The sequence below is a fragment of the Tachypleus tridentatus genome, chromosome 10 (assembly GCF_004210375.1).
Source record: "Tachypleus tridentatus isolate NWPU-2018 chromosome 10, ASM421037v1, whole genome shotgun sequence".
NCBI classification, from domain to species: Eukaryota; Metazoa; Arthropoda; class Merostomata; order Xiphosura; family Limulidae; genus Tachypleus; species Tachypleus tridentatus.
Window position 1 is genome coordinate 22,635,784 of NC_134834.1, and position 22,540 is coordinate 22,658,323.

Genomic DNA, 22,540 nt, shown 5'->3' on the forward strand with positions numbered 1-22,540 from the left:
TTGAAAAATACGAAAGTTGCTAAGGCCTCGTAAAGTAAGGTGGGTATTAACATAAATACTTCAGCAACTTCGATTGTTATCTTAAAAACATACTTCTTCTGGAAAGCAGTCTTAAACATTGAATTGCTTACTTTTACACTTGAATATTTTCCAATAAAGAATTATTTTTAACTGTTAGAACAATGACAAATTGAAGCTTACTGATGAGCTGCATCATGAACAGCATATCAGCAAGGAATTAGGAGAACGGTTGTCTGAACAAGAGGAAGAACTTGCTGAAATTAAAGATCAGGTAGTCAAAAAATAATATAGTATAATGGTATATGTTCTGCCTGTAGGTAGAGGGTTAGAATCATGGTACGTACCAGGTTTTATTCCAACATGCATGGTCTATTTAAACATCTTGCAACATCCAGAATCATTGTGGTAGTGGTATCTTTTTCCTGATCCTTAAAATAATGTTAATGGAAACTATTAGTCCATTCTATTTATTGTCAAAGAGGTAATGAATTTTATGTTTCTCATCTGTTTTAGGAAATGTTTTTATTATGTACTCACCATGAAAAGTTGAAGAAAATGGACATTGTCTCTGCAGTTCTAATAATGAATTAATATATGTATAATCAGTTTTATCTGGTATGTGTATATACACATGATGTTCAGAAAATTTACACATTTTGTTATAATGCTAACTTTTGCATAATCATGATTTCCAAATAAGAAACTTTTACTGCTCTCTCTGAAAACTTTTCTTTGTATCAGTCAATCTTGCAACATAGAAATTTTTAAAATTATCTCAGGTGTTTGCTTTGTTAATAGAGGGTTTATTAAGAAAAGGCTTTGTATCAGGAGAGGGACATGTAAAAAAAATATGCAGTAGTTATAAATAAAGCAAGTGAACATTTTTTGTATGCTCAATTTATTTTTAACCTGAAACAATCAAATGATGATACTGAATCAAAGTTTACAAATATTTGGATAAACATTTAAAAACTCATATAGGATTCTTGTTACATATTTATGATATTAATAATTTTAATATGGAAATCCAATTTTATTTGTGTTGAAAATTTAATATTTAACTGTATTCAAACTCAATTTGATCCTAAGTATTCTGCCATCAGGTGGCTCAATGAGTAACTTACAATGTTGTACTCTATAGATTTGAATGTGATACCATTGAAGAGCATAGAGCAGCTTGTCCTTTGTATGATCTGGAACTTATACACAAACAGAAGACAAACCTTTGAGTACTATAAATCAAAATGTGATTCAATACTTCCAAAACTAAATTTGCAACTAATGAAACCAACCACATAAGTGAGAACTGAAAGTTCTGACAGTTAATAGCTCAGATTAGTTGGACAAAACATCATGTCAACAAGTAGATTCATAATTCAAATCCTGTTCAGTCTCAGTGTTTCATTTTTCAGGAAATAAAAAGCAGTAACAATAACAACTTAATACGTTTTTAACAATTTAACGATTTTATTTAACAGGGTTAAATATATATTGCGGATGGTTTATGTATTTGCTGTTGCTTATTTAGCTTTCTCGAAAAGAAAAACAACTGAAAATTCTGGAGCAGAATGCACATAAAGAAACTTTTCAGCACCATCAGATTGTTGACAGGATGAGACATTATGAAGCTCAGGGGCACTTGACAGAAGTCCTGCAAGAAGACCTGATAAAGGCTCAAGTTAGTAGACCTAGAAGTAATGTCACCAACTTAACATGGGATTAAAAACTGTCATTGTTTTATTAGAAATATATTTTTAATTGAGATGTTGGTGGTTGGTTCTTGTCTTAATCTCATAAATGTTTTGAAGTATAAAAAAACAACTTCTGTTTTCTAGGAGAGGATTGAAACCTTGTTGACCCAGAATACCGAACTACGAATGGCCTTGGCTGGTCAGGCTGAAGACATGGTTAAATGTGTTAATGAAACATCTGTTGATAAAGAGACTGACCGAAAGAACGACCTGGTTAGTGAGGTCCAAGAAATGTTAGCATGTTTGATGAAATGTAATACTTAAAGACAACTATAAAGAATGATATAAACAGAAAACCAAAGTATGGATTGCTAATCACATTAGTATGTTTTTAAACTTACTAGTTATAAAAGAAGAGGTAATAAAACTGCTGGTAAGTATTTAATTCTGACAACATTTTAATGTCTGATTTTACCGTCAGGTGGAAAAAACTCGTTTGTTACTTGTATTGACTAAAACTATTTCTTTTGGCCAGGTGGTTAAGGCATCTGAGGGTTGTGGGTCTGGAATCCTCATCACACCAAACATGATCACCCTTTCAGCAGTGGGGGCATTATAATGTGATGGTCAATCCCACTATTCATTGATAAAAGAATAGCCAAAGAGTTGGCAGGGAGTGGTAATGACTAACTACCCTCCCTCTTGTCTTACACTGCCAAGTTAGGGACAGCTAGTGCAGATAGCCCTTATGTAGCTTTGCAAGAAATTAAAAAACAAAATTAACCAACCATTTTTTTTCTTCTCCTCCTCTACTCCTTTTCGAGTTTGGTTCACATATGTTTCACTGCTGTATGAAGCCTACTTTGTTCACTTCACTCTTCCAAATAGCACTGAGCTGGAAATTCAGCAAAAGTAGTGAACCAAAGAACAGATAAGGCTCTACGACATTTTTTTTCTTCATTTAAATTCACATTTTGGTGAGAGAAAAAAAATGTATTAAAAATGAGGATTTAAAGGGTGCCAACAGCATCCATTTTTAACCCATTCAGTTTTTCACTTGGACACCGAAATGTCATGTATATGTGTCATCCCATGCCTACAAGTACACAGAGGAAGACATAATAATGTCTTGTAATTTCCAAAGCTTGGATAATTTGCTTAGAATAAGTCCCAACTAAAACCAGGTGCAGCTCTTGTTTATCCAAGCATGTACTTGGAAAAAATATCATAAACTAAATTAGATTTTCTGGAAAGAAGTAAACAGTAAACCTAAAACTATAATTTGCCGAATCTTTGTTGTTTAGAAAACACACTTTTATGATTTTAATTGACAAAAGATATTTACAGTTTTTTTCCTCCTGGTTTTTGAACTCCTGTTGTGGTAAGTTTTTGAAAAACTTGTCATGATATTCAATAGTGTAGATATACAGAGTGTCTGAAACTGTATTTAACAAGTCAAGATATTTTTAATGGATAATTATCTAATAAGGAGGTAGTGTAATATCCTACTGAGAACTGACAACTTGTACTTCACTTACCAGGTTGCTTCTCTATCAGCATCTGTCAGACAGCTAGAGATGGAAAGAGACTACTTGTTGCATGAGCTGAAAGATCAACAGAACCAAAGAGAGGATCTAAAGTCTCAGATGACAGATTTGAACAGCAGAGGTATGGATATTAACCATACTATAGGTCAAATAGTAAATGAAACTCAAATTAGAATTTTGTAATATATTTTTGGTGGTTGTAGAAAGAGACGGAAAATGAAATTATTGTGTCACATGTTTCAGTTACTGATTCAAACGAGGACAGGTTATTTACTTTCATAACATATATATTTATTTATTGTTCATACTTTGAAATATATTTCTCTGTTAATGTGACACACGAAAATTAAATTGGATTAGATACAAGTCTTGTTTTATTTTTTCCCATCATTAAAGTAATTGAAAAATTTTATGAAGTTTTTAATTTGATGCAAACTTTTGTAATAAGCTTTGTATAAAAACGTTTGGACACGTGAAAGGGAAATTTGTAGTTCCAATGTAGCACATACCAAGAGAAACTTTGTTATTCAATAAATTTTACATTTTATAAATGTTATCAAGAAAAACCGTACAGTTCACGTTTATTTATAAAATTTTCCTGAGAACAATAAAAGTAGTTCTTGGGATTTCTTTACACGTGAAATCTGAAGACAGACTGGGAAATTCAATGTATCTGCTGTATGCAGAACAAAACATGTTCATAATCGGAATTCATAAAATGAATAAATTACAATAGTGGTTTTTATATTAATTCAACCATGGACATTATTTCTTGCAAGAGGATACAACTACGTGTTGTATAACCATGCTTCTTTCAATTTTTAATGTGCATGTATATATATATGTGTGTACACATACACTTTAATTTTTGGTCCATTTATTAACTTGTTTGAGTAATTTATGTGTAAAGTATTTGAGTTGTAAATCTTGTTAACACATTGAATAACACTTTTAACACACAGTTCTGGAACTTGTGTGTGGGTTTTTCTGGTTTCACAGCAGATAACACTCATACCACTGTTCATTCTAATTTATTTCTCTACTATCAGTTTTTTTTCCATTAGCTGTTCACATTTTTGGGGGTAAAGGGTAAAGAGGGCTCCTGAAAAAATAGTTCTGGGCAGCTTAGGGACTTTTGAAACCTTGAATTAGTCATTAAAAGTTCAAGTATAAATTTTAACTTCATTGTGCAGCCCTGATCCAAAGTCTAACTGCTCATGTTTAGTGAACAGAAATTAGTTTCTGGACCATTTAGATGTATCTGCAATTCTGTTTCTAAATTTAATATCAACTTTTGATTTTTAACTACAAAGTTTATCACTCAGAATAGTGTTGTTTTGAATTTAAATTCTGTAGAAGTTTTTATAATCACTGTCATTTTATATATGAGAATAAACCACCAATAATTCAATCACAGTGAATATTTGTTGGTATTAATCAATCAAAGAACCAGTACTACGATGTTGCCAGGAAATCTAACCAGCTTTGGCAACTTGGATCATTTGGTTCTTTGTTTATTTGATTGTTAAAATATCTACAAAAATTGTTTGGTAGGGTTTATTAACCTGTTGATTTTACCCTGAAGTAGTAATCATATTATCAACATATCTGTGTTCTTTCTTTTGGAAAAAAAAGTTATACATTTTTGATGAACCATAGTAAAATAATAGTTTGAGGCTTTAGAAAGACTGCAGTATTTGTTAAAAGGATTGTGAATATGTGTTTGTCTTTTATAGAAAGTAACGTAGTTCTTAAAGAAGACCATGAATCATTGAAGAATTCTATGAAACAACTTGAGGTATGAAGCAGAAGTTAACCTTTTGATTAAGGTTAAAAATACAAAATTAACTACTGGAACAGACTATATTTTTTAATGTGTATTATGTATTTACCTAACAATTTAGGAATCTAGTTATTTCGTAACAGATTTTTAAACTGGAATTTTCTGTAACCCACATAACTCCTTCTGTGCTGTATATTGTAAAGCCAGGTTTCAGACATTCACGAACACTTCATTGATTTTGTATGTACAGTTATAAATATTACTGTTTTGCTAACCCTAGTTTGCATCCTTAACATTTACAGTCAGCCCTCTAAAAATTCAACTTGCCACTTTGAACTGGACATTTTTCAAAGTTCCAATGAAAAAAGTCTTTGTTACTTTTAGTGAGATGCACCACACACACACTTTAAAATTGGTGGAAAGCCAGCACTTGATACTGATTAATTAAATAGTAGAATTTGACAATCACTCTTTGGCACAGCCCCTAAACAAAGATCAAAATATTGTGGCAGTTGGATGTGAACCAAAGAACCTCCAAGTCCACTATATTAACCACTGGGCCTCACCCAGCCCATAATGTACATTATTTTTGTAAATACAACCTTCATAAGATGGCTAAAGATCAAATTTGTAAACTAGCAGCCAAAGATATCCAAAAGAAAACCAGTACTCTCACTCAGCACATAAAGAACATTGCATATGGTCTTTACCTTTTTTATTATCCAGACAGATTTAAACAGTGATCAGTTTTAATTAAGAGGTTTTCACTGTACCATGTTTTGCAACATCTGGTTCTTTATTTTCAAAGAAAGTTCACAAAACTGACCATCTGTTTGACTTGGACACATTTCTTGTTCCTAAACATGATTAGTTTATGGAAGTTTTATTTAAAAGACAAAACAGATAATGTCAATTAAAACCCACCCTCTGCCTGGTGTACTAGTAGTTAAACATAGTTTTGACCTATCGTAATAAAGTTTTTAATTTCTAACCTGAGCTTTCAAGGATACCGAAGGTTAATCTTCTATTTGTTTATTGACTCAGGTTGAAAGAAAAGTTATTTTATTGTTCATTAACTTCACTCTTTTTAGACAATGCAGAACCCACTTTGAGACAACAAAGTTTAAAGATGTCTTAAATGGGTAATGTAGAAAACTCTAACTTGTGACTTGGTAACGTGCACAGTGTTTGGATAAGGTACCTGATACTGTTGAAACATACATTTGTTACTATGCTAAACTTCGTGATTTATTTTTAAGTCTGTTTTGGACTCAGCTTCAAAGAGAGACGTGCTTGTTAATTTGTCATAAATTTTATTATGTTCAATTACATTGTTTTATTTGTGGCTTGAACATACAGTTGATTTTATTTTAGGAAAAATTTAAGAAAACAATGGACCACATTGCTGAACTATCTGACCAAAAGCAACAATTAGAGCATTTGGTTACGCAGCTACAAGGAGAAACAGACACAATAGGTTTGTTTATGCTAATGTGTTTATAATATTTTTTTAACACTATGTGTTCAGTGTTTTTTCCGTATAAAGACAAGGAGATACCCACAGAACATTTTTGGTCATACTTTTTTTAAAAGATTTCAAGAATCCTACAATAGAATTCTAACTGCCAACACTAAAATCTAAGTTGACTTGTCTTAAGCCTAAAATTAGTTAAACTTTCATTAAATATGGCTTACATTTAACAGAGACCAATTAACGTTGTAACTTGGGTGCATTTGTGGTTTAGTTGAGTTAGGACTAATCTTTACTGCACTTTATTATCAGCAAATAATTTACAATGCTGGACTCATTTGACCATACACTAAACAAAATGTCTTCCACATTATGTTAACATCTGTTGAAACAAAGAGTGTATAAGAAATTTGAATAAAGTAAGTCAGTTCACCTTTCTTGTTATTTGGTTGTAGTGGTTGGTGTTTTTATAATTAATACATTATAAGTATGTAGCATTGGTGATGACAAGAAAACCCACTTGTAGAGAAAACTAAATATTTAAAAACGGCTGGTATGGGTAGAGAAAGTACTAGTAGGGGAGCGAACAATGTTTCGACCTTCTTTGGTCATCATCAGGGTCACACACACACAAAACAAACACCTCACAATGACCGAAGAAGGTCGAAACATTGTTTGCTCCTCTATCAGTACCAGCTATTTTTAAATATATGTAGCATTGAAAATATTTATACAAATAGACAAGAATAGATAGTTTTAAGAACTAACAGGCTTTGATACCGAGATCCAAACAACAAAAAATGCATTTTATTTTATACAGCCGACTACATAACTTTGTATCAAGTGCAGCGAGGAATCATGAGGAAACGTGCAACTGAAAAAGATGAGTACATTGCCCAACTGGCAAAGGACCGAGAAGAAATGAAGGTGAGTATCGGCAGTGATGTAACGTGTTCTGTGGGATCCATAGTGAACCATCAACAATGCCCTGAAACATTTTTAAAATTACGAGGAATCGTGATTAATTTATCATGAAAGTAATATTGATTTAAATACTTTGGATGGCGTTGTTTCCCTAGAGTGGAAAATACCCGGTGCATCCTGAGACTGTACATCATGTTCAGCCAACATTACTGTTAACTTAATTAGTAATACAGAATCTTAATGTTCGTTTGGATATCTATTTAATGATGTATGGGAAGAAATGCCTGTTATTAATGGTTAAGTTTATTTCATCATAGGCTAGACTTAGTGAACTGCAGAATCTGGTCATGAGACTGCTAGAAGAAAGGAAACTGCTACATAACATTGCTGTTGAAATGCCACAAAACAGTAACCCCTCCATTGAGAGGGTTGTGGAAGTGAATGACAACAGTGCAGCAGGTAAACTTAAGGAAATACATGTATTTATGTGGTTTATCAAATTATTGCTGAATGGAGTGGCAGTCTTAAGTTTACACTTTTTAAATATTAGTGAATTTATTTTCTTCTAATTTCATCCAGGAATAACATAATAGAAGATGTTTTTTGTATGGTCATATCAGTCCTAATTCAAATGTATAAAAATAATAGTATTAGGTTTTGTTTTAGATGTACTGGGGCTGAAAAGCTTAAAGAAGGAATCCTACACATGTTACAATTTAGTGTATGAACCCTATTTCAGTAAGTGCTATTAATGCATGATCTAGTGGAGTGAGTGACAAAAAGTCTCTGGTGTATCTTAGGTTAGTAAAAATCCTTTGTTTACAGTTTTCACTGACCTTCCTGGGAATCTTAGTGATGTCAAAGTTAAGGATGATCAGACGGCCAGGAAGATCATGAACTTGTTTACAGAAATAGAGAGTTCTAACCTCATAGAAAAACCAGTCCTTGACACATTCCACCCGTGCCCTGTTTGCTCTGGAAGACTCTTGACTGTTTAAAGTTATGGAAGAAGAAACATTTAACACTATTCTTGAATGGTTTATATTATTTAACAGTCGTTTGTACTTTGATAATTGTAAAGCCTGGGTTATTTTTCTTCTGGTTCAATTGCCACCATCTAGTGGTAATAAAGAGATGACCTTGGAATATAAAAACTGTTTTGTAGCATTGAATAATAATTCTTAATCTGCCTGTGAAAGTGTTAGGGATAATTAACACTTCTGCAGTTTTAATAGACAAGAGCCTTTGACATTTAGTGAACCTACTATACCCCAGACACCTCATGAGAAACTCCAAAAGAAAAAGAAATTATCAAAGATCAAATCTTCAACTTTCAAAAATGATCTTTAACAATGAACCAGTTTTGAAAGTAGAAGTTATGGGAAGTATCCCTATGACAGCTTTTTGATCTGTTAGTCACAGGATGAATTAAAATTTGAAAGTTTTTGGTGCAGGCTTCCAAGTGAAACTGTTCAGACCTATATAACTCTCTTTACTCAAAATAGGCAAAACCTGCTTTTAAATACAACACTTTGCTACGCAGTACAACACTGTAATCATACTATTATCTTAATTTGTTACAAATGTGTGAAAATATAGTATTGATTTGTGGGGAGTGTTATGGTAAAATCTGTTATTTTAAAAGTAACATGAATTTTATAAAAGGGTATAGAAATTCACATTTTATTAGTCAAATAAGGGTTACTTGTACGTATTTAAATATTTTGGTTTGCATAATTTGTCATTTCGCAGTGGGCGAATGGTCCATTAAAAGACTTTGTCCAGTGGCCTGGTAAAAGTCCTGTTATAAAAATTTTTAATGTTTAATAGGCATCTGAATGTATAAAACTGATAATGGTCAGGGTTCCTTGAGTATCGTTATTGATGGTGATTTCTCTTTAGGTGCACAGTTATTGTACTTTTAACCTAATTGTGATCTTGTATAGATCAAAAGAAAGGTTTTGAAATACCTGTACAGATTTATATTATAAAATAAATTTGACACTTCAAGTAAACACAAATATAACATTGAAATTATGACGTTGCTACTTTCTGTTTTGCTCTTATGCGAGAGTTAATTTTATTCACTGTTACAACATCCTAACCCAGTGAAAATGTCCAAAATATTTTTAAATAGAAAATACATACCAAGTCTTGTCTTCACAAGATGCTAAAATGGAGATCGTCCCTAAAGTGAAATATTTAGGCTGTAGATGTACATTGGACAGTGTAATTGGTATTAGAAGGTTCTAACCTTAGCCTTTAATTTTCAAAAGATGTATATTTTGGTGTAATTATTTGTTTTTAAGAGGTGAATTATAGAAAAGATCCATTTATTGTTATCTAAAGATAGAAGATGGCCAGTGTTAGTTCTTAGATCTCACTTTAAACAATGCATTATAATAAACTATATAGGAGCATTTCTTATTCATCCTACTGTGCTGCTTTGTTGTCATGGGCATTATGTTAAAAAAAAATCACGTGTTTTCAAAATGTTTGGAATAATGACTTTTCCATCAATGTGGTTTAGGCCTTTTGTATTTACACCAAGAAACTGTGCCCTATTGAAAGTAGCAGCATATGTCATTAAGCCTTACTCTTACATTACATAATCACAGCTAAAGGGATAGTAGAGTGAAAATAGTCACAGAAAACTGTTTTAAATCAAATATATTTTTTCACCTAAAGTAAACAATCGGCTGTTTGTTGATAATTTAATCAAAGCTTCATGGGAGCGATTAGAAGAATCTACTTTAGCTATAGCACAATTTTATTTTTAGGTTTAATAATTGCCTTGACCATACTTGTTGGTTACATCACATTCATTTAATGCACACCAATGTGTCAAGGTAAAATTAATTCTAGTTCTTAACACGTTGAGTACAATGATACTGTGGGTGACTGAGTGATTATTGCTCACAATTAGCATGTTAAGTTTTGGGTAAGCTGCTCTCATGTTGTTTTGGTAGCAAGGTTCTTGTAAATTTTAATGACTGTTGCTAGATACAAGAGCTGGTATATTTAGGATAATTTAATATTTGTTCAGTGGCTTCCTGTCATTTCATTACCAAGTATCACTAGGAGCTGTGTACACAACCAAGCCTTCAGTTCATCGGTTATAAAAGACAGAAGCACACATTACGTAGTTGTGTTCAAGCAATAAGCACGTGTTAAGAATTTTTAAAACATTGGTGAAATACTGAAGAGATAATGCCAAAAGGATGTTTGATAATAACCAATTGTTAAACAGAAATGTTTAGTTGCCTGTTAATTTTACACCTCGACCTTCAATACAAACCCCTGTTACAAATGAAGAGTTACTGAAACTTTGCAACATTAAATGATACAACTGTTAAAAAAGTATAATCTCTTAATGTCCATCAGCAATATGGTTTGGTATTGCAATGTCCAACTGTGTTTTAGAATGACTAATGACATCTGTATGTGCTTTCAAGGCATGAACTATTTAGTCCTAAACTTTTTTTACTTTACTGTCGAAAAAACTCTTCTCGGTTTGCTGATTTATGGATTTGAGTTTCATCTGCTTGTGGTTTTCATGTGCTCAAGACATCACTTAACCACAGAACTTAATTTATGTGGAGTCAAATTATTTTAACCTCTTAAAGCATATTTTGTTGTTAGAAATTTAAAGGTAGCACTATAAGTGAATATCGAGATATATACATGGTGTATTTGTGTCAAAAAAAATGTTTGCATAGAAATGAGTAATTTTAAGTGCCATTCCTCAAGCATGCAGAGGAATACTATTGATGCAAGTGCCTACTTTGTGGTTAAGTAGAGGTTATGGCCAGTGTTTTAGGGCATATATATTTTAATACTGTGTGAAAATAGAGCAAAAAAAAAAATATATATATATATATATATATTATCCTCTCGTAGCACTTGGACTAAAATGTACAGTTCTTGACATTTCAATAGTAAATATGAATAAAAAAAATATTTAACGAAACATTGTTTTCGTGTTCTTGGTGCACCACATGTGATACACTGTATACAAGAGGATTACACTTAGTAATACGATGTAAGGCATAAATCAATCAATTTTTAGCTGTGTCTTTAAGAATTTTAAAGATATTATAAATCATATTTTCATGTTCCCCCATTTTCAAATCCTAACTTTACCGTATGGAATCCATAACCACTTTACATATAGAAATTAAACTGCCATTTAGTTTCCTTCATTTCATATAATACAATAATTTGTAATCAAGTCGATAAACTGGAAAACAAAACTTTATTTTTAAAATACTGGAAATAATTTATGGATTTAGTCGTATGTAGACTTAAATATCAATTGATGGCACTACTTGCACTTTAATTTTTTTCAGAGGGGTTTGTGCTTTATGTACTTACTGTACGTATACGCCGAGTTTTAAAAGTATTCTACCTAACACGTGATTGCATTGTAATATAATTTTCAGAGTTCTTTCCGAGCTAATGATCTTATAGTTGTTTAATTATCCGAAATTCTGCCCGAACAAATTAAGGTAGATTAACTGATGTTGTAAAAGGCCCTTTTATACATTACAAAAAATCTTCCATTACTTATGTTCGCTCGTGATGTTTTAGTAACAATATTTATATGTGCTATTGGAGGTTACCAGTTCAGTTTCAGATAGTTGCTAACCTCTAACTTATTTTTTGCTGGTGTTGAACCTGCAAGTCTCACCTTTTTCGTGGTTTTCATTCTTGAATCAACTTTTGAAAGTGCAGATCTCGACATTAATGTTCACAAACGTTAATTATAATATGCATATTTATAATTATTGTCAGAAGAAGTTATGTGAAGACGTAACAGCACGAACGTTGTTATTTAGTTCACAACATTTTAACGACATATATGTTTGGTTTAAAATTAATCACAAAACTACAAACTACGCTATCTGTACTCTACTATTACGGGTATCGAACTATTTCTTTTAGCGTTACGAATTTTCTTACTAGCCACAGAGGAACTAAAAAAATTAAAAATCATAAACTTGAGAATTAAAAAGTTGTGCAAACTGTTTAAATTGAGAATCACAATCATTTTAACTTTTTTTTTTAAATGTGGTCAATTTTAACTTTTTTTTTTAAATGTGGTCAATTTTAAACAAAACATTTTCGAACTTCTGTTATGTATTTATTGTTTTCATGCGAAAAATAAGGAAAACTGTTATAGGCCTCTTTACAAGGTAGGCCCGTAATCCAAGGGTCGCGGGTTCGAATCCTCGTCACACCAAACATGCTCGCCCTTTCAGCCGTGAGGGCGTTACATTACGGTCAATCCCACTATGTGTCTTACACTGTTAGATATAGTGGTTTTGTGCAAAATTCAAAAAACAAACCAATACAATGTTCAACACACGTGAACAACGTTTCCTGGTTACACAACTCCCTTCAAACATGTGGTCAGCTATCGGTCTGTTACCTCTTTCTTTCTGTGAACCTAATGTTCACTCCACATAAAAATTTTCTCAACCCAAATCAGCCGTTTTTACATATATACTATTCTCTACAAGTGGGTTTTCTCGTCATCATGTTATACTGTATTTGTTTCTAAACGTTGTCACACCTGGTACCAAACTGACAAAGGTTGGACTAGCGAACACAAGGTTGCCGAATTGGGTACTTTTTTCGTAAATGTGGTAAAACCTTCATGAAATATGGTAAACTTTGCTAATTTATCTGTTGCATGGCAAATAAAATATTTTCAAATGTATTGCCTCCTTTACGTGAAATTTGACCTTGTGATAATGCTTTATAAGGGCGAGTTTTATGTCTAAGTGTTTGAATATGATTTATAAGGGCTTATTGCGCAGGCGCAAGATAACCACGCAATGTTGATCCACTGGCGGCTCTTTTAGTCTTGTTTTCATATGCTGTAGCTGTTGTTATGATTTCGTGTGTTAGAACTATTCCTTTACAGCGGCCCAGCATGACCAGGTGGTTAAGGTACTCGACTCGTAATCCGAGGGTCGTGGGTTCGAATCCCTGTCACACCAAACATGCTCGCCCTTTCAGCCGTGGGGGCGCTATAATGTGACGGTCAATTCCACTATTAGTTGGTAAAAGAGTGGCCCACGAGTTGGCGGCGGGTGGTGATGACTAGCTGCCTTCCCTCTAGTCTTACACTACTAAATTAGGGACGGCTAGCGCAGATATCCCTTGTGCAGCTTTTTGCGAAATTCAAAAAACAAACAAACAATCGTTTACAGCCTAATGTATTGTTTAATTTTAAATTTGTGTTTTCCTTAATTTTTATAATTTTGTATAATTTACATTTAACCTAACCCACAGGTCATAATGGCTGAGAAAAACGGTGATAAGGTTAGTGGTTTGGTAGAAAGTCCATACAAGAAAGTAAGCCTACATAGGCCTAGTTACGAACAGAAACGTCAGTTGCCACATAAATGGCTTAATGATCCTAAGTTTAGTTGTTTTAGTCGAAGTTCGAAAAACTTAACTAAGCCATTTTGTAGAAATGTGCAGTTGTGACTTATCTGGGAGTGTTACCACACTTGAGAAACATCTTGACAGTGAAAAACATTCATAAAATATTAAAGCAAGTGCCCAGACTTCTGAACTAACTGATTACTTACGGCCTTCTTTATACAGCATGTCTCAAGCGGCTTCCACTGAACTGAAAATGTGTGCGTTTTTAGCAGAACACAATCTCCCCCATTTCAATACCAGATCATCTTCCAGGCTTTCTATCTAATGCATAACCTGATTCTAAAATTGCTAAGGGAAGTAAACGTGTAAGAACAAAGAAACAGCTATTTTTCGTAATGTGGAATACTTGGAAATTCTTACGGCACAATTAAAGAATATTAAATGTTTATTAATTATTAATAAAAGTACAGATGTATCTACAAAAAACAACTTATTCTAACAGCTAGATTTTATCATAGCCATATTCAAAAAAACAGTTGGCAAGTTTTTAACTCTTTTGGAAATCAACTGCTGTACTGCCCAAGGCATTTACAATTCTATAGTAAATTTTTTTGAAAAACATGGAATTCCATTTAAAAGTGTAATAGGCTAGACAAGTGTGATGATGGGGTCAACAAGTGGTGTTCAAAGTCTTCTAAAGCTGAAAGTAACATATCTCTTTGTACAAGGTTGTGTATGTCATTCAGCGTATTTATGTTCATCCAATGCATGTTCTGAACTTCCAACTTTCTTAGTGGAGCTGACTAGAAATATTTATTCATATTTGTCAAACAGCCCAAAGATATTATCTGACTATGTAGAATTTCAGGAATTTACCCAGACTGATCGTAACATGATTTTACATCATACCTGTACTCGATGGTCATCACTTCAGCAAGTGGTAGAAGGACCACTGAATCAATGGTCAGCACTTGTCTTATTTTTTTACTTCAGCGGCATTAGAAGATGGAATGACTTAAGCAGCTACAATATTAGAAGGACGGCATTAGAAGATGGAATGGCTTTAGCAGCTACAATACTAGAAGGACGACATTAGAAGATGGAATGACTTAAGCAGCTACAATACTAGAAGGACGGCATTGAAGATGGAATGACTTTAGCAGCTGCAATACTAGAAGGACGACATTAGAAGATGGAATGACGTTAGCAGCTACAATACTAGAAGGACGACATTAGAAGATGGAATGACGTTAGCAGCTACAATACTAGAAGGACGACATTAGAAGATGGAATGACGTTAGCAGCTACAATACTAGAAGGACGACATTAGAAGATGGAATGACTTTAGCAGCTACAATACTAGAAGGACGACATTAGAAGATGGAATGACTTTAGCAGCTACAATACTAGAAGGACGACATGAGAAGATGGAATGACTGTAGCAGCTACAATACTAGAAGGTTTATAGAATCCAACTGTAAAAATGTGCTTTGCATTTCTAACTTTTATTCTGCCATATGTAAATAATATGAGAGCTTCAGAATTCATAGGCTACGGGCCTCCATCATAAGTAATATGAAAAGTATTCTTGGTGGCTACGGGCCTCCATCAACAGTAGTATGAAAAGTATTCTTGGTGGATACGGGCCCCCATCAGCAGTAGTATGAAAAGTATTCTTGGTGGCTACGGGCTTCCATCAACAGTAGTATGAAAAGTATTCTTGGTGGCTACGGGCCTCCATCAACAGTAGTATGAAAAGTATTCTTGGTGGCTACGGGCCTCCATCAACAGTTGTATGAAAGGTATTCTTGGTGGCTACGGGCCTCCATCAACAGTAGTATGAAAAGTATTCTTGGTGGCTACGGGCCTCCATCAACAGTTGTATGAAAGGTATTCTTGGTGGCTACGGGCCTCCATCAGCAGTAGTATGAAAAGTATTCTTGGTGGCTACGGGCCTTCATCAACAATAGTATGAAAAGTATTCTTGGTGGCTACGGGCCTTCATCAACAGTAGTATGAAAAGTATTCTTGGTGGCTACGGGCCTCCATCAACAGTAGTATGAAAAGTATTCTTGGTGGCTACGGGCCACCTCCATCAGCAGTAGTATGAAAGGTATTCTTGGTGGCTACGGGCCTCCTCCATCAACAGTAGTATGAAAGGTATTCTTGGTGGCTACGGGCCTCCATCAAGAGTAGTATGAAAAGTATTCTTGGTGGCTACGGGCCTCCATCAACAGTTGTATGAAAGGTATTCTTGGTGGCTACGGGCCTCCATCAACAGTAGTATGAAAAGTATTCTTGGTGGCTACGGGCCTCCATCAACAGTAGTATGAAAAGTATTCTTGGTGGCTACGGGCCTCCATCAACAGTAGTATGAAAGGTATTCTTGGTGGCTACGGGCCTCCATCAACAGTAGTATGAAAAGTATTCTTGGTGGCTACGGGCCTCCATCAACAGTAGTATGAAAGGTATTCTTGGTGGCTACGGGCCTCCATCAACAGTAGTATGAAAAGTATTCTTGGTGGCTACGGGCCTCCATCAACAGTAGTATGAAAAGTATTCTTGGTGGCTACGGGCCTCCATCAACAGTAGTATGAAAGGTATTCTTGGTGGATACGGGCCTCCATCAACAGTAGTATGAAAGGTATTCTTGGTGGCTACGGGCCTCCATCAACAGTAGTATGAAAAGTATTCTTGGTGGCTACGGGCCTCCATCAACAGTAGTATGAAAAGTATTCTTGGTGGCTACGGGCCTCCATCAGCAGTAGTATGAAAGGTATTCTTAGTAATTGTATTAAAAGAGAAGTACTGAAAAGTTAAGATATATCGAAGATTAACATCAATGATCCTTCAATTTATCTTCCCTTAAGTGAAATATATCGTGTAGCAAGAACTGAAAGTATCATTCTAGAATATTCTTCCAAAATACAAACTAAAGAACACGAAGAATATCAGCTTAAAACCTTGAATTTCTATGTCAAACTAAGCAAGGAAATGTACAAACGGTTTGGATCATCTGGTATGTTCACCTTTTTACAACTATTTGAAGCTTTAGATCCAGAAAATGTGTCTCAAGGACAGCTGCATTCAATTATCCCATTAACTATGAAATTTCCTAATATTATTCAAAAAAAACAGTACGAAGACATCAACAGATAATGGTGACAGTTTACCTTACATCAGAATGAAATTTCAGAACCAGAGAAATACTGGTATTATATTGGGTTGAGGAATAATTCGTGAGCGTTTTTTCAAGTTAACAAAATATATTCATAAATGAAATGCTTTCGCAAAATATTTCATGTCATTTGGTAGATAATTTTTTGCTCTAATAGATGGTGTGTTTGATTTTCATATGTCTTTAATTTTTGCTTTCATTTTCAGCTCATTAAATGGAATGTCAAGTGGACAAAATCGAGCATTTTCGACACCATCTGCTTTTCGCATTTAATTTCTTGCAATTTCGTTTAAAACAATGCATACTATATACCTAGGTATTACATGAAATAAAGTATCATAATAAATGTTTTGGGTGTAATGTGTTCATGCATTGAAGTATTGTATAGTCTTGCATGTAATGCTTGAATGAAATTATTTAAAAACGCTCACGAATTATTCCTCAACCTAATATTTCTCAAGAAAAATGTGGAGATAAATTTCGTTTCCTAATTATCTCCAAATTAATGATAAACTTACTATCGTTGTATCATTCTTCAGCTGCAACACAAAGGCTGTTCTCTTTGGTAAACAATATGAAAGGTTAAAATCGTTCCCGGCTAAGTACGGAAACACTAAAAGCTTTATTATCAAAAATCTTTTAGAAAACACGATATGTAAAGAATAGCAACTGTCTGAACAAAATTGTACAAAATGATGATTGTTTGTTTTTAAATTTCGTACAAAGCTACTCGAGGGTTATCTGCGCTAGCCGTCCCCTAATTTAGCAGTGTAAGACTAGAAGGAAGGCAGCTAGTCATCACCACCCACCGCCAACTCCTGGGCTACTCCTTTATCAACGAATAGGGAGATTGACCGTCACATTATAACGCCCCCACGGCTGAAAGGGCGAGCATGTTTGGCGCACGCCTTAACACACTTGGCCGGGCCGCAAAAAAAATGAAGGAAACCAACGAAGAAGAAACAAACACCAAGTTTTTAATAAAATAAGGTTAATTGCATGTTGATTTATTTAACTTGGTAAATTCCAAGAATTTTCGGTAAATCTTAGAAAATTATTTGGCAAAATCCAAGAAAATAATCTGGAAACCCTGGACTTGAACAGAAAAAAAAATTTGGCTGTCATTTCTGCAGTGAAGACGCAGCCCTAGAATGGGACAGGCATTTTTTGTATCGCAGATCACGCAATATGGAATTCACAGCCCGGGAACGCCATGCAATAGGCTACGCCCAGTCCACATTATAGCGGTAATTATTATTTTGCATGTACAACTTCAAATACAAATAGTGATTTACGCAGATTTAATTATTTGAATATTATTAAGATTTAAATTTCGCACGTTTAACTCTGCTGTGTTATAACTGTCGTGTCCGCGATGATTTAGCATGTTTTAATAATTTCGTCCAATAAACTGTAGGGGGTTCTTTACCCTTCCAAAAATATACTTATGATATTTCCCGACAGTTTTGCCTGTCGTAACTATTCTTACCAAAAAGTGTTGGTTTTCCTTTTAAAGTTTTATTAACCAATAAGCTAAACGCGAAGAAAGTAAGTGTTGCTAACAGTTTGGTAGTTGCTAAACGCAAATCCATACCCACTAGAGGGCCCGGCATGGCCAGGTGATTAAGACACTCGACATGTAATCCGAGGGTCGTGGGTTCGAATCCCGGTCGCACCAAACATGCTCGCCCTTTCAGCCGTGGGGGCATTATAATGTGACGGCCAATACCACTATTCGTTGGTAAAGAGTAGCCCAAGAGTTGGCGGTGGGTGGTGATGACTAGCTGCCTTCCCTCTAGTCTTACACTGCTAAATTAAGGACGGCTAGCGCAGATAACCCTCGAGTGGCTTTGCGCGAAATTCAAACCAAACCCACCAAGGGTAACGAAAAAAAATTTTTTTGCGTCGTAATTCTGTAAACTTACCGCTGTGTCACTGGAGGAAAGTTGGTAACAGATGTGTTCTTAATCATTTAAATCAAAGGCGTTTCATAGTAACGTAGTTAAAAAATACTTAATAAATATGAAATTAAGTCATTTATATCGCATAGCAACATTTTTAGAATATGATTGGTTGATGAGGCGCGCTATGGATCTGCGGGATAGTTCGTGTGCTGATACCACAAAATCGTGTTCCGCACTTTGGAACGGTGGGCTAGCTTGTAAGAGGTTCCGATTCCGCTATTCGGTTAAAGTAGACCAATAGGTAGCGTTAGGTACCCTTTACGAGTCGTTTTCCCTCTTGTATAGCTGTTAAATTTTGGGATGTCCGAGGTTGAGAACCTTCCAAAACACGTTTGAAACAGATAAATTATACATTACGATAGAAATTGTATTCAGTATCATACTTGTTTTGTTTTTGTCTACAAGTTATATAGAAAACGTACGCTAAGTAAACTATGTGCTTGTTACAACGTCTGTACACCTAATACGTAGAGCTACAAGCCAGAATATCTTGTCGTGAGGAAGAAAAAAACATCGTCGTTACGAAGAAGAGAGTTAAGACATTAAGTTCCATACGTTTAAACCAAACATATAACCTAAAAACTTATGAATAATTAAGGTTTTCACGCATGTACGCTTTCGAAGGGGAGGGTGAGGATGTTCGGCTGACCCCGTTTTTGTGACGTAAAAGAAATGTATGTTTATATAGGTACAGTTCGACTGTTTGGTTTTAAACTTTTCTGCATTGTCTATATTATTCTGATAAAACATTAGTATTTTATGGCTTTAAAAGAATCGCATGCCCCCAGACCTTCGTAACCTTAGCACAATGTGTGTTGGTTTTTGATATCACAAATTCCCCATCACACTTTCAAATATTCTGCGTATAGGCCTGATTTTAAGTTTCCATTGACACTGGATTGTTACATTTGCATAAGCAACATTAATAGTGTTGTGAAAATGGGTGTTTCTTCAAAGACTACCAGAAGGGTCGTCAAAGTGTTCATTACTTTATCTGCATTGAACAACCTTATGTACGTTTGAAAATAAAAACTTTGTATGTTTAGGTAGCTAGCTGATTGTGGCGAAATTAATAATACCGGTCTTTTACTTCTGCCGTTGTTTTTGACAGTTTTCTTTTTAATAATTGTGAAAATGAATATTTTTCTAATAGATCAAAGTGCAAGTTTATTACCGCTTTTGTTGTTGTTGATTCTAGTTAATTAAGCACAGAGCTACACTATGGGCTATCAGGGCTCTGCTCACCACTGGTATCAAAACCCGGTTTCTAGCATTGTATGTCCGCAGACACAACACTGTGTTATTGGGAGGGGCGCAGCTTCTGTGTGTTAGCGTCTAGCATGAAAGGATTTTTGTTTAGAAAATTGTATTTAGTGCACTATGTAGTTTTGTTTTTAAAAAATGAAATGTTCATAACAAATGTGGCTTGTCATAAAATAATACTGAAACTACAAATTTAGCTTTCTTCTCTGTATCAAAAAATACAATCTATATTAAGTCGTCAGGACGGTTAAACCGTTCTGAAGTTACGATTACTTACGTTGTTAATTTCATTAAGCGTGTCTTTAAAAAAGGTAAATATATTTAAGTCCACATTAGCCCTAAATTTTTCTGAATCTGTTTAATAAAAGATTCACAGAATAAAAATCTGATAGTGTTAGAAATACAAAACTTAATCAACTTGTACAATGTTTCACATACATGTCAAGACGGAATCTATCGTGTTGTAATGAGAATGACTGAGAGCAAGGCCGAGCAATTAAAGTGCCGACCTGCGGGCAGAAGCTTCCACGGTTTTGAGCCACGATGTGCCGCTGAACAAGACTCATGTACCCTTATGTGGGGATGTTACCTTTGCGACAGTGATTTCCATGCTACTAGCTGCTTGCTCCACGGGTCAAAGGTTACAGACTAGAAATGGCTATGAATAGATTTTGAAGTCTGTAACAATATGATGCCGTAAAGGTTGAAAATGCTAAAACTGAAAAGCATTTAAAGAGTGAATTTAATGAACGAAGACTGTTACAAGTGCAGTTCTGTTGTTATTATAATTAACTTATTCACAACCTGTAGAAATTTGTTTAGACAAGAACTATACGGGTTTCTGTGCAGTTCTTATACTGTGTTCAAACAACCGACGTTATTCGAACAAAAGGAAAGTACGAGTTTATGTGTTAAAAAAAAGTTAAACCTTCTTATTAGTGAAGTCATTTTTTAACTTCGATTTCACACTTACCACGAAATATGTTGTTAAATATTTAATGTAACACAATAAAAGTAATCAAGTTTGTTGTTTTTTTTAAAGTCTTGAGTTTGAGATTAAGCACAAAAATTGCACAACAACCCATCTGCCCCGAATCTTGATTCTCGAGGTATCTGAGAGGTGCACATATATTGCCTTGGTTATGAACTTTCATAATTTGTATATTTTTTTAAACTTTCGATATGATGGCGGGAAAAATAAAATACTTGGCCTGGGTAATTAATGAATGAATATTTGCTCTAACGTTTTTTAATTAATGTTACAAGTATAACTAACAGTTTGGGCCTGGCATGGCCAAGCGCATTAAGGCGTGCGACTCGTAATCCGAGGGTCGCGGGTTCACATCCCCGTCGCGCCAAACATACTTGCCCTTTCAGCGGTGGGGGCGTTATACTGTGACGATCAATCCCACTATTCGTTGGTAAAAGAGTAGCCCAAGAGATGGCGGAGGGTGGTGATGACTAGCTGCCTTCCCTCTAGTCTTACACTGCTAAATTAGGGAAGGCTAGCACAGATAGCCCTCGAGTAGCTTTGTGCGAAATTCAAAAACTAACAGTTTAGCTGTCAATTTTGATTTCTTTAAGTTGCCCACTGAATTTTTTGTCACACCATTCCGCTAACCACCGCCACGTAACGTTTTTTTTTTTTTTTATAATCATAAAGCTATGCCAAATAACGAATGAAACCTCATGGTAACCAACATTAGCTTTAGGATTAAAACTATTATTCGAAACAGCTATTTCTTTATAGAGCCAATCAAATTACTTAAAATATAATTGTAGTTTCCTCTCTAAAAAAGTGTTATCATTTATATTAACGCCATGGAATTTATATCAACAGTTTCTTGTCATCACCCACATACCGTCGGTTCAGCTGTATCAAGCACCATTATTTACGGTAAATGCTCTTTAGTCGGAATAATTTCATAAGATTTTATAAATTTGTGCCGAAAAGTTGACAATGAATAATCAACAGTAATCGTCCATCCGTATGATTATTTTGAAAACATCAGCTACAAACAGCTAGTTTGCTTAAACAAGCGAATACTTGTATATGTGCAAGTTTTTCCATCTTCTTTCTACTCTTGCTGTTCTAAATCAGCCCTCTCCAGTCAGAATCTCAACAAAAAATTCATTCTTCCTCTTAGGTGAAGCTGTAATAAAAATGTTAAGCGGTTTTATTGAATACGTTTGCTCACATTCCTTAAATTTTATACCAAACGAGACTCCTAACTGTAGGATGTAAAGATGAATAAGAATACCAAATTTGGAAAAAATCCCTAAGAGTTAAGTATGTTTCTCT

The 22,540-nt window shown here is 34.4% G+C and overlaps 1 protein-coding gene across 8 annotated transcripts in view; it reads left to right on the top strand.

Moving 5' to 3' along the window:
• LOC143228872 (golgin subfamily A member 2-like) overlaps positions 1 to 11,407 on the top strand; it is a 43,302-nt gene extending 31,895 nt beyond the window's left edge. For all 8 annotated transcript variants that reach the window (XM_076460288.1, XM_076460289.1, XM_076460291.1 and 5 more), the window contains 9 exons: positions 179 to 292; positions 1,550 to 1,699; positions 1,857 to 1,985; positions 3,254 to 3,380; positions 4,996 to 5,057; positions 6,417 to 6,519; positions 7,334 to 7,440; positions 7,755 to 7,896; positions 8,263 to 11,407. In XM_076460288.1, coding sequence (XP_076316403.1) covers positions 179 to 292; positions 1,550 to 1,699; positions 1,857 to 1,985; positions 3,254 to 3,380; positions 4,996 to 5,057; positions 6,417 to 6,519; positions 7,334 to 7,440; positions 7,755 to 7,896; positions 8,263 to 8,435 — 1,107 coding nt within the window. In that variant the 3' untranslated portion in view covers positions 8,436 to 11,407. The remainder of the gene's footprint in view (positions 1 to 178; positions 293 to 1,549; positions 1,700 to 1,856; positions 1,986 to 3,253; positions 3,381 to 4,995; positions 5,058 to 6,416; positions 6,520 to 7,333; positions 7,441 to 7,754; positions 7,897 to 8,262) is intronic.
• Positions 11,408 to 22,540: the final 11,133 nt, after the last annotated feature.